We start from the raw sequence: 13756 nt of genomic DNA on the forward strand, positions 1-13756 counted from the left end.
ATCCATCACTACGGGTGACTTTGACGAAACTCCGATTAATTTAATCGGAGATTAACTTATCGAGTAACGCTAGTTTATTATGAATAGAATCAATTCCTCGTTATTTAACATATGGGAAAAGATTAGAAACGACAAATTATTATAAATCTCTTGAGCAATTCTGTCGATTGAATATTAATCGCCGATTAATTTAATCGTAGTTCGTTACTCGTCTTTTCACGACACGTGCCAAATTACAAGATTTACAAATATAGCGATATCTTGTTAACAGCGTAGATGAGGAATGATAAGGAGATCAATGACGCGTCGATTGAATCTTCCGGGTTGGTAGCTCATCGCTATTTTTATCCGTTAGTCTCGTTAATCGAACAATCATCGGAGATGACTATAGAAAAGTCGTCATTGGCATTATCAATATCGACAGGTGTCCGATTTTTTTTTCATTTAAAAAAAAATTCAACGTCGAGAACTTCCACGTGTATATCAATTAACGGAAGTTGCCGGATAATCGAACGATAATTTTCCGAGAGACTCGTTGGGCTAAGTAAATTCGAACGTATTCGCGGATGCCGCGCGCGCAGGTAACGTGCGTTGCGCGCGAAGCGCCGCGGACGGCCGAGCGCGAGGGTCGTTCGTCGCGCGGCGATTGGCCGCGGCGCGGCCAATGGCGGCCGCGCTAGCGGACGCCATTGCGGAGGGACTGGGCTCGTTTGGTGGTGTCGTTCGCGCAGTGTGTGTTGTGGGGAAGCGTGTGGTGTGGCCAGTGGGGTCTTGTGTTGAATTTTTTTACTTATTTATTAGTGGTTATCTGGTCTTTTACAATCGGCGGCAGCGAGAATGTACCCCGCAGGACAACGTGAGTGCCACCGCGCCGTCGGACCCCCGCGGGGGTCCGCGGAAAACCCCGTAAACACGCTCCGAAACCATCCCCGCGGATGTTCCCCTCGACCGAAGAGGAACGAAGGCTCGGCGGGCTCTCTCTCTCACTCTCTCTCTCGCTCCCGTCCGCTCGTGGCGCGCACGCACGCACGCACGCACGCACGCACGCACGCTCCGCGCTCGCTCGCTCGTCGTCGTCGTCTCGCTCGCCTGCGAACCCCGGACGCGCTCGTCGTGGCTCCTCTCCGATCGGTGGTCCCCCCCCGGGTTCCGGAAACGTCGCGTGAAAAACGTCGCGCGACGCGCCCGTGAGCGAAGACACGCCGAATGACCTCGGATGAACCTCCGTTCAACAGGCACGCGTGTCGTCACTCACCCGCGACTCCGACGGTCACCACGCGTTAGCTAATCCTGACTCTAGCGTCTCTCTCTCTTTAGATTACGGTCTTATCTGCTGTGCAAACAAAGGGCCTCTCTCGGGCGTTTAGGCGTTTACGCGTTTACAGAGCCGAACGGTGATAGGGATTATAGGGAAGACACCCACTGACCTTTTCGTGCTCCATTAGAAAATTGATGATTCTTTTTAGTTGGATCCGCGTCCGAGATCTACGTTGCAGGTGGATAATTTGTCCCAGAGTTTAGGCGAGCCAGCTGTGTGTGTCACATGTTTCCGACATGAGTCACATTACTAGAGGACTGTCCCCAGCTAGAAGCATGGCTGGAAAGAATTTGTTAAGCGTCGGGGAATTAGCAGAATGTATAGTACACATACTTAAACAATTGTCAACTGATCCAGGAGACAATTTGTTACATTACGATAACAGTGTATAATTGTTACAAGTCTCTAGTGACCCTGATCGATTTACGTCAATCAGCGATAGACATTTTAGACACCATTTATTTTTTAAATGTATAGCTGCCTCTATAAGCATATCGTTAGAACACCATTTCACTTGTCGAAATGGAAAATTGGTCGACGTAAGTCGTCGGAGTCACTAGTCGACAAAGTCGAGATGGGTGATTCTTTATGTTGAATGGACGGATAAAATTTTTAGAGACTTGAAAACTGTTCTTACGTCGATAGCCAATCAGTACATTTGAAAAATCATCATACGACAAATAGCTTAAAGGATATTTTCATTTGTCATATGACAAATTTTGTCAAACGTGTTGATTGGCTGCAGGATAGAGAATTTCTAGAGGCTCGAAGACTAGTATCTTCTTTTTTAGCCAATCGACACATTGAAAAACTTGTCAAATAACAAATGAAAGTGTTCTTAGCTTGCCTACTTCAATCTTATCTCAATTTAAACAATAAAGTTGTCAGTCATCAGCACATTGTTAACTTGGAATGTTTTAAAATTATTACATCAATATATTATAAGAATAATTATTATGAAAGAATTCATTTACATTATATAATGAGTCAAAAAAAGAATGTTTTTATAAAAATATTTGTTGGTACATTTCTATAAAGCATGAATTTCTTTAATGAAATACTATTTTCGTAAAATCTTATATAAGTATTGTGATTTTTGACAGACTTTCTCGTTTAGATATAATGCAAGTTTTTTTATCAAACATTGAAAGCTATATTTTAGCAGAAAGATTTTAATATTTGAATAAATCATTGAGCATATAAATATTGGATATTATAGCAACAAAGCGTTTGAATGTAAATAATATAATAAAATATGTAACATAAATGCAACAATAGAAATATTAGTATGGACTTAAATATTGAGACATATAATTTGGTATTTAATTTTGATTGTTTATTTCTGTTATGTGTATTCTGTTATGATATTGGAATGCATAATGGCAAATTATGTTTATATATGTGACATCTTTACGAATGTTGGAACATATCATTTGTTTAAGATAGCAAAGTGATGTTATTGAAAGTATATCGTATAAGTTAAATATGTTCAGAGATGTTTTTCTGCATTTGTTACAATCACTGTTGTAAAAAAAGAAATGGAAGATACCGTAATCTGTTAACTTTGACTTAAAGTTTCTCCTTAAGCGTTAATATTCTCAGTTCATTGAATAATTGCTTGATACAATACATTGCAAACAATATAATTGCACGTGAAAATTTGTTGCTATATATTCTGATAATAAATTGAGGGCACATAAACGGAAGTAAAGAATGAAGAGTGCAAGTGTGTAATGTTATTTCTAATTTCATGTAGAAACAAAATAATATAAAATCGATACTGATCTCTTGAGAATTTACTTAATTTTATTTCTGCAGCCCCCCCACCTGGACCCTCAACTAGTGGCGGTTCTGTTGGGACAGCAGGAGTAGCGGCGAGTAGTGTCGCGGCTCCTAGCAATATGGGGCTTGTTCCCGCACAACAGGCACACACTCCTCCTCAACCTACAGAACTGCCAAGTAAGTTTATTTAATCCTAACTCTGATATGGATAAAAAAAAAATTGATGAAAAGTTAATTTTGTGACAAACAATGAATATTCTTTGCAGTGTTTACGTGCCCTCGAAGACCAAACATAGGACGAGAAGGTAGACCGATCGGTTTGCGAGCTAATCATTTTCAAATTAGTATGCCCCGTGGCTATGTACATCACTATGACATTAGCATACAACCTGATAAATGTCCTCGGAAAGTTAATAGGGAAATTGTAGAAACGATGGTTCATGCATATACTAAAATATTTCAATCTCGTAAGCCTGTGTTTGACGGCAGAAATAACTTGTACACAAGGGACCCCTTGCCTATCGGGCATGATAAAGTAGAATTAGAGGTAAGTTATTACCTCTCATAAGTATTATTTTCGAGAAATCTAAAATGTATGTACGATAATCATAATTATAATTTATGTTTATAATCATTTTTGTAGGTTACACTGCCTGGTGAGGGAAAAGACAGAGTTTTCCGAGTGGTCATAAAGTGGTTGGCGCAGGTTTCGCTATTTGCTTTAGAAGAGGCTTTAGAGGGACGGACTAGACAAATTCCATATGACGCTGTTCTCGCTTTAGATGTTGTAATGAGGCATTTACCATCTATGACATACACTCCAGTAGGTAGATCGTTCTTTAGTACGCCAGAAGGATATTACCATCCGTTAGGCGGAGGCAGGGAAGTGTGGTTTGGATTCCATCAATCGGTGAGACCGTCGCAATGGAAAATGATGTTGAATATCGACGGTAAGCGAAAGAAAAATCATCGACTCGTATTCAGGGTGTATAGCGGTTATGGAAACCTGGAAAACCTGGAAATGTCAGGGAATTTGCGGGCTCCTGGAAAAGTCATGGAAAAGTCATGGAATTTTGTGACTTTTCTGGAATTTCGTTAAATCCTTAAAAAATGACATTTTCTGTCTTTTTTTATCTCGCAAAAAATTATTTCCTCTCAAATTCCCTCTAACAAAAGCCGTTTCTTGCATGGATCCGGCCATAGCTAGTCGAGGAGAAATCGGTTATAAGCGGTTGTCTTCCGCATTACAGATTTATGTGGAAAATAATTTTATATCGGGAATAACGGCTGATAAAATTGATCGCGAATACAGACATCTCATTAGTATCCCCGTCGTTCAAGAGAAGTTTAAAACTTTCAAGCGATCGGAGATTCGTTTGGATCATTTCTGGGTCGATCTTATCACGAGTTGCGGTAAGAAAGATTACGAAAATTTGTCGAGTTTCATGAAAAGCGTTATGATTCTTTCTCACGGAAACGCTGCCGTAGAACGAGGTTTTTCCGTAAATAAGCAATGTCTCAAAAAGAGACAGATCCTTGACGATGCAGTTAAAGAAACTGCAAGAATCAAACACATTTGACGTCAAAATGACATGTCTTGCTACCTAGGAATGTAGTAAAGTAGTCATTATTAATTAAAGTAAAGTAAGGATACATTAATTTATCAGATGTTTTGTGATAATGAAAAATATTACTCTCTCTATTATGTTAAGCCTCTCTAATCTCATGTCTAATCTCATTATGTAATTTACATGAGATATGATTTTCTTCACTAGTCCGCCAGTTGACATATACTACTACTAGTTGAATTGGTACTTGATATGATACGAGTCATTTTTCGACTGAAGAATATACTATTATTTTAAGTGTTAATCATAAAATTTTTAAACGAGTTATGTTTATATAAAAATTATTTTAAACAAATTATAGCTAAGTTTTAAAAAACACTAATATTAAAGTTTATTTTGATAATTTGATGATTTAATGTGTTGTAATTCTGAGAATTAACACTTTTCGTCAATAAAACAATGTTTTCTTCCGTTCTGGAGTATTATAATTTATTTTATCTGTATTTCACCGAAAAGTCACTTTTCTATTAACTTTCAAATTATGGATTAATGCCCTCGTGAACATAGATATTTGTTAGAAAATGGTCATGGAAAATTGAGATTTTTAGCCTGGAAAACCTGGAAAAGTCAGGGACTTTTACCGCTCGACTTCGCTATACACCCTGGTATTGCGCTTGATTATGACCTCCTCACTCATCTGGCCTTTATTTCTTATTCCAGTCTCTGCCACTGCCTTCTACAAAGCGCAGCCAGTTATAGAGTTCATGTGTGAAGTGCTGGATATCCGAGATATCAATGAACAGAGAAAACCGCTCACGGATTCTCAGAGAGTGAAATTTACCAAAGAAATCAAGGGTCTCAAGATTGAAATAACTCACTGCGGAGCTATGAAGCGAAAGTATCGAGTGTGCAATGTTACACGCAAACCAGCTCAAATGCAATCGTAAGCGTATATTGAAATTATGTAATATAACAAAATGTGAAACATAGGGAAATATATTGTTGTTACTAATTTAATTACAGATTTCCATTGCAACTGGAAAATGGACAGACAGTTGAGTGTACAGTTGCCAAATATTTCTTAGATAAGTACAAAATGAAGCTGCGCCACCCACATCTTCCTTGCTTGCAAGTCGGCCAAGAACATAAACACACGTATTTGCCGCTCGAGGTATATACACAAAAATTTCGGATTTAGCTTACAGTGTATCGTATTTCATTGAAGAAAAATAATGTAATTTATTTGACATTAGGTTTGCAATATTGTCGCCGGACAACGCTGCATTAAAAAGCTAACAGACATGCAGACCTCGACTATGATCAAAGCAACAGCGCGTTCCGCACCAGATCGCGAACGGGAAATTAACAATCTAGTTAGAAGGGCTGACTTTAACAATGATTCTTATGTACAAGAATTCGGATTGACTATATCGAATAGTATGATGGAAGTCAGGGGTCGTGTACTACCTCCGCCCAAACTGCAGTATGGAGGGCGCGTAAGTTCCCTCAGTGGACAGGTGAGAAACTTCCAACAGAATCAGTCAGGTCTAGTCGAATCACACATTTGCAGAGGCTGATAATTTTGATTATTTTTAGCAGGCCTAAATTTTTGTAGCGTTAAATTTTTGATTACTACATTATTTATTGGTTCTTAGATTTCTCTACATGTAATGTATAAAGTAAAATTATTAGCTACGAAGGATAGGATACATTTATGCTAGTTATTATTGATTTTGATTTATTTAATCTGTTTTACGTCTCATATATATGATACATTCACGATACTTGTACTTTATAATTTAATTTATATTGCGATGATAATATTGTCAATGTATGTATTTAGTTAATAAGATCACATTTGATATATATCTCTACACATGTGGCCAAAAGTTGTCAAATGAATGCATGGGTTCTAGACCTGGTTGATTTGATATCTGGGCTGTTGGTGTAACGAATATTCAAATTGTCATCGTGATAAATTGCAAATGATAAATATAACGAGTATCGTTTTTGTTTATACAGTAATTGTAGCTTACGGTTTACAAATGTAACTAATGTTACATTTGCAGTCCGATATCACTTGCAAAAGTCGGATGCTATCAGTATTTGCACTAAGTGGTGTGATAATTTTTTATTTTATATATATATCTAGTAGAAAAGATATAACGAACATATATATGTTATTTATATATATATATATATATTTTTTTTACTGGATTTAGAATTGTTTATTTCTGTTACATAATATTAAATAAATTGTATTAAATAAAATGAACGAAATAGAGAAGTATATTTGTGTATGGAAATACTGATGCATCTACCGCGATAATTTTGTATAATTTTGTATTATTTAAACATATTGTTTAAACACTCAATAACGTGTATCTCTTTCTAAAGACGAAGCAGCAGGCGATGCCTAATCAAGGCGTGTGGGATATGCGTGGCAAGCAGTTCTTCACTGGAGTGGAAATTAGAGTGTGGGCAATTGCTTGTTTCGCACCCCAGAGAACAGTACGAGAAGATGCGTTACGTTCATTCACAACGCAACTACAGAAAATTAGTAATGATGCTGGTATGCCCATCATTGGGCAGCCATGTTTTTGTAAATATGCTACTGGACCAGATCAAGTCGAACCCATGTTTCGATACTTGAAGTCGACTTTCTCGCAGTTGCAGCTAGTTTGTGTTGTTTTACCAGGCAAAACTCCTGTATATGGTAACTATATTCATAAATGTACATACAGATAGGAATATAGATCAAAGAACTGAATTACGTCTTTGATTTATGGGTCGCTCTGAGATAATTATTTGTAATTTTTATAAATTGAGATAAATAATATTGCCTTTTTTTCTTTTTTAGCTGAAGTGAAAAGAGTAGGAGACACATTATTGGGCATGGCAACTCAGTGTGTACAAGCGAAAAACGTCAATAAGACATCACCGCAAACACTATCCAATCTCTGTCTTAAAATAAATGTCAAATTAGGAGGCATCAATAGCATTCTAGTACCTAGCATAAGACCAAAAGTGTTTAACGAGCCGGTTATATTTCTGGGAGCTGATGTGACTCACCCCCCGGCGGGAGACAACAAGAAACCTAGCATAGCTGCTGTAGTAGGCAGCATGGATGCCCATCCATCTCGATATGCAGCGACTGTTAGGGTTCAGCAACATAGACAAGAGATTATTCAGGAACTCAGTTCGATGGTTAGGTGAGATATCTGATTTTATGTATGGAATTTTACACACCACTACACAACAAAAGTTGGATAAATCTTTAAATCATGCTCAAATCTAGAGTAAAACAGATTAGTTAATATTCGAATAAATGTGACATCAAAATTCTTTTTATTGATGAGTTTTTGTTATAAATTTAATAATTATTTTAAATTATTAATAATCAGTTTCTTAATATCACTTATTAATTATATATATACATTAAGAAAATTATATTACTGGAAAATATGGTCGCATTTATTTTAGAGAAATTTTTTCATAATTTGTTCTGTTTACTCTTTATTCTATCTTACTCTAATCATTATCTAACGATCTTTTTTTTCTTTCAAGGGAATTGCTTATAATGTTTTACAAGAGCACAGGCGGATATAAGCCGCATAGAATAATTCTGTATCGCGACGGCGTCTCCGAAGGCCAGTTCCTTACCGTTTTGCAACACGAATTGACTGCTATTCGTGAGGCCTGTCTCAAGCTCGAGATCGATTATAGACCTGGCATAACGTTTATCGTGGTGCAGAAGAGACATCACACGCGTCTGTTCTGCGCGGACAAAAAGGAGCAAAGTGGTAAAAGTGGAAATATTCCGGCGGGTACGACTGTCGACGTATGCATAACTCATCCGACGGAATTCGACTTTTACCTCTGCAGTCACCAGGGTATTCAGGTAAATTTAATAAATATGATTCTCTATGAGAACGTACTTCCATTGTCCGATGTTTATGGTGTTCTAAGTACATCTATTTTTTTTAGGGTACATCGAGACCGTCGCATTATCACGTTCTTTGGGATGATAATCACTTCGAAAGCGACGAGTTGCAGTGTCTCACGTACCAATTATGTCACACCTACGTCAGATGCACGAGATCCGTTAGTATACCGGCCCCGGCGTATTACGCTCATCTCGTAGCGTTCCGGGCTAGATATCATCTGGTCGAGAAAGAGCACGATAGGTGGGTTACATCAACTTTTTTTGTAGTATCGTCGCGATAAAGCAGTCGCGCGATGGCTAATTATATCTCATCACGATTTAATTGTAATTTTATAGCGGAGAAGGATCTCATCAGTCGGGCTGCAGTGAGGATAGAACACCGGGTGCAATGGCACGGGCGATCACAGTTCACGCCGACACGAAACGAGTTATGTACTTCGCATAATTTTTTTCTCGTGTCGAATTGAACCATCATCCATCTCGGTGTTACCTCGGTGAAGAAACGACTGTATATAATTGCGACTCCGTGAAGTGTGAAGAGCTTCGTCAGGCAGCCGGGATCGCAGCACGTTGCGTCACAAATTCATGGACTATTTAACAGTTAGGGCAATCCAACCAATCAATTTTCTTGCGTACCTTTTGTCGACCCCTTTTCCTTTCCTTCTTTTCTCTTTTCTGTTCTTCACTTTCTTTTCTTTTCTTTTTTTCTTTATCTTAAGTTTATACGACAGCTTTTATACGTGGCACTGGATGTTTTATTTACATCTATACAGAAAAAGCGAATTTTCGATTAACTTTATGAACTTGTAGAGTAAGTTTTTATGAGAGGTGCTTTTAATGCAGTTTATAAATCAGATTAAGGATGTTTTGCACGTTTGGGTAGGAAAGTCGTTTGCGGTCGAAGTAGGTTTGAAAGTAAACTAAACGAGTTCTTTCTTTGTAAAAATTATGCTTGGTAAGATCATGGAGGGAATTTCGACTTCTCTCAAATTAACTAACTAAATATGTTTTAGTTGTATTACTGGGATATAATAGCGCTTTTCGATTTAATAATCACATAAACACTCAATGAAATTTATGTAGCATATTACGCTTATTTTTTTAGGGAACGAACTTTCCCTAGCGTTTGTATGAAAAAGAAAAGATGGGACAAAGAGACAAAAATGACCTGGAGAAAACATGAATTATATAAATCGCTATTTGCGAGACTGTTATCTTGTTGCATGTATGTATAGCTTTCATTTCGCGAGGAGTGAAACTCCGCTCTGTAAATTCTGTAAATTTTAGACTTCTAATCATGCTGAAGTGATTGGCATAAAAAGTGAATATCGGTTGACAATGATTGTACTATCTTTAGGATCGTGAATCACGTCATGTCATATCCTATTGAATTATGACGTCAAAAAAAAATAATGTCGAGAAATAACGCTATCTTTTATATAACGCACTTTTAACCAGTCTAAAGATTTCACTAGGATCATTTTAAAGTAATCTTGAAGTATTCTTGAAAACCGATGGAACAACACCAACTCGTGTGTACACTTCGGCTGAACAGCATAGTAGATAAGAACGAACATAATCCTTCGTACATAAAGACAGCTGTATGTAATGGAAGTAGTCGAGGAGTGTTATGTAGAGCACGCGCGTTATATTTATATGACTTCCAACATGATTTAATGGCTAGTGTCCATTTGAGAGAAATACCGTCAATCGCTTTCGATAGTCATATTTTGATTAATTAATATGACTACAACGTATCATAGAAAAGTCACTTTCTTATTCTTATATTATTACTATTTTCAATTCTACGAGAATTACTCCCAGATAGACACTAAGCTTTAGGATCGAAATTTAGCGTAAGTAATTGAATTAACTATCGTTACTTTACTGTTGCTAATCGTTAGGATGTACATTTTATTCGTCTCACTTTAATTTAATCATATCGTTATCGTCTGCACGTTGCACAGCTCATAATCTATGCTTGCGTCAACTATTAATGACACTGCTGAACTAGGATACAACCTTGCCGAAGCAACTTTATCTGTGTTAAATGCCCTTTAAAACGTGGTGTCCCTGGTGGTTAGAAGTCTTAAGGAAAAAAAAAAGAAGAAGATCTGTGTTAAATATGTCACACAAGAATGCCGGGGAATGAAAGTAAACGGATATCCGTGTCTGGTGTCCGAGATAAGCCGGGATATTATCTACTCAGATAAAAGGTGGCTATGAATAAGTCGAATTCACATGGCGTTAGATACGAGTTGAAGACAAAACCTCGTCAGAGCATGCAAAGAACTATGAAGTAAAAATAAATCGAACGTCGCGTTGATGTAATGAGAAATTATCCAAACGTAGCATCCAAACGTAGCATCAATTGTAGCATTAATTATGCTTTAGCATAATGAGTGAAGTAAGATGTAAGATTAGTTGTAGGAGTATTATAAGAGTAAGATTTTTTTTTTATTAGTTTTGAAGGAGAATAATTGTTTTTGCTTGATAATGCCAAACCATAGAAGTTTTGTATTTTTACTCTATAATCGCGACTCTTGTGCAAATCTATGTCATCTGTTGGCACAATAATTAGTAATACTAAGCAAGCCTTGGAAGCAACACATATAATCCAGTCTATGGATAGGATCGTATATTAATAGAATTCTTGTTCTACTAATATACGAATAGAAATTATATATACTAATATAGACATTTAATTATGTATCAATTGTCGCGTTAAAAATTATTGTGTATTATTAGAATCATTAATATATCAAGATCTCTGGTTTTTTTTTTCTACAATTATGTGAGCGCTCGCGCGTAGGAATTGAATTCCTACGTTATACACAGTCACGATCCATATTTGTAAATCAGTATTAATAATAACAATATTGCGAGAGAGAATATTCTTGGAAAATATTCTTTTTCGAACCATCGATGGGGCAAAAGAGTGGAAGTGTTATTTTTGACTGTATTAATGATTCTAATGTTAGATTTACAAAAAGAATACAATGTTAACATTATATCGGAAAGTATGGAAAGAGGACCCCTTAATCTATTAGTAATATTTATTCTAGTTGTTTAAAGTAAAGGATGGAAATTAAAGACGATCTCTTTTTCGGTGCACTCGGATAATGGGCTTTTATTGTCTACAAAATCTGTTTGGGGACGATCGTAGGTGTAGTTGGGATAGTGTAATCAGAACAACAGATTAACCTACATGAAGCTACATATATCCATCATATAGAAATAAGGAGAAAAGTAAAACAGAAGAAAAGATTATTATTCGCGTTGTTGAAGATGCACCTTATGGGAATGAAACGCCAACGTAATATATTAATGGTTTGTCATTTTATTTAACTGTAACTGAGTGATATGAGGAAGTAGACACAGATTATAAGGCCATTTATGAATGAATTCGATTTTAAGGCGAATCATGAATGAATAACTTAGACGCGGTAATATTATCGATAATATTATTCCAGTGAATACCAAAACGAGACTGGGTCTGTTGCAAGATTTAATTGACTCGAAGTTTCAGTCGAGTGCATTAATAGCATAGTAACATTCGGCGTTCGAAATAACACTTCCATCAGCTTGTATTCAGCTAATACTTGACAAGTATTTATATCTGTAATTAATTGATGTATCGTGGACGACGCCGACGCGAAGATCGAAAATAACGCATTGCAAAGCGAGTGCGAGCGTACTGAACGTTATTAATGCACTCTTCTCTCTATGACATTCTTCATGTATGTATGTATCTCTGTGTTTTCATCACCTCGCGTTCTACGCGAGCGAGAAAACTTTCGCTCGAAATTTTGCTGCGCCCGAACAAAAAAAAGAAACAGGACTAGAAGACTAGTCCCTCTCATTTGTAAATACATTACGATAATTTATTCTGTAGATGATCTCCTTTTTCGGCAATGTAAATGACACAACATTTTATAGTAAGATGCGAGATTAACGAGATAAGCATGTATTTTATTGCGCAAAATGTTTCACATTTTTCTTAATGGTAGATCGCTCGACGATTATAAGTTTGAGCTTTTTTTTAACGGATGTTGAATTAGGGGGCTATTAAGCATCGCAACTTTACTCGATGTTTTCAATCGCTGCGCTCTTCTGCTAAACATAAGCAAGATACTTTTATCATTTATTTAGCTTGATTTGCTACAGGCTTTTAGCTTTTGATGTTCAGAAAACTATAAGCCTTAGCGAAAGCCTTTAGTCAACTTGCTAGAGAATTCGCAATTTGTGACGATTAATATTCGAACTCTTCGAGCGTGTGTAAAACTGTGTAGAGAACTGAAGCCATTGAAGCCGGAACTGAAAGAATGAAGGTCGTTAACTTCTAGAAGAGAAGCTTAATAGCGCGCAATTATGAGATGATGATAACAGGATAATGAGATAAAGTTTAGTGTAAGATAAATGAGATACTCGCGATTGGATGGGCCTCCTATAGATACATGGTCCGCCTTGCTGTTTGAGCGTTTAGCATGAGACACGATCGTGTCTTGCGATAATTTATATTTGTATATCTACATATATATATATATATATATATATATATATATATATATATATATATAAACACACACACATACACAAATTATAGTATAATTTACATGGTAACCTTGTATGGTACCTTGTAAAAACCTACATGTCGTCAGCACATTAAAATAGTAAGCTATATGGTCTTGAAAAGTCCAAGTGCATCTACTTTCGAGATCTCAGTCTCCCAAACTCGTGGTGTAAAATGCAAATGAGACAAATGCGCAGCTAGGAGCTAAACAAATCACGATTGTGCGATATTAACACAAAATGTTTCGTTACCGCGAGATATAAATCTGCAAAATTATTTTAGTTACGTCTCACGTGTGCGCGTGACATGATGAATTCTTTTCTCTCATTTGTAAGAAATTGATGCAATGTATTGAGACGAATAGACTGAACACACAGAAAGTGTCCTCTCTTTAAAGATTTTTCGTTTAGTTTGGGGGACGTGCGGATCGAGAGTGGAAGATACCGAAACTCTTCAAGCTTTTCCCATTAAATTTTAACTCGAAGTGGTGCCGAAGGAAGGAATCTTTAGCTTAAGGATATGCACCCGTTTATAGTGTAAGATCGTTACTACTTAAGGCATGTGGCGAA

At 36.8% G+C, this 13756-nt stretch overlaps 1 protein-coding gene across 2 annotated transcripts; it reads left to right on the plus strand.

The window, feature by feature from the left end:
• Positions 1-730: 730 nt before the first annotated feature.
• Positions 731-10014, plus strand: LOC112453673 (protein argonaute-2-like). Of its 2 annotated transcripts, XM_025014554.1 has the most exons (13): positions 737-856; positions 1467-1636; positions 3137-3277; positions 3367-3647; positions 3744-4050; positions 5389-5611; positions 5692-5839; positions 5922-6185; positions 7066-7384; positions 7529-7880; positions 8236-8569; positions 8656-8855; positions 8951-10014. In XM_025014554.1, the coding sequence occupies exons 2-13, from the start codon at positions 1555-1557 to the stop codon at positions 9057-9059; spliced, it is 2760 nt and encodes a 919-aa protein (XP_024870322.1). In that variant the 5' UTR covers positions 737-856; positions 1467-1554; the 3' UTR covers positions 9060-10014. The 2 variants fall into 2 exon arrangements, with proteins under 2 accessions (XP_024870323.1, XP_024870322.1); XM_025014555.1 differs by lacking the exon at positions 1467-1636 and having other exon boundaries at positions 731-856; positions 8951-9059.
• The last annotated feature ends 3742 nt before the right edge of the window (positions 10015-13756 follow it).

This window comes from Temnothorax curvispinosus, unplaced genomic scaffold (genome assembly GCF_003070985.1).
Source record: "Temnothorax curvispinosus isolate PA1 unplaced genomic scaffold, ASM307098v1 QBEX01004567.1, whole genome shotgun sequence".
Classification (NCBI taxonomy): domain Eukaryota; kingdom Metazoa; phylum Arthropoda; class Insecta; order Hymenoptera; family Formicidae; genus Temnothorax; species Temnothorax curvispinosus.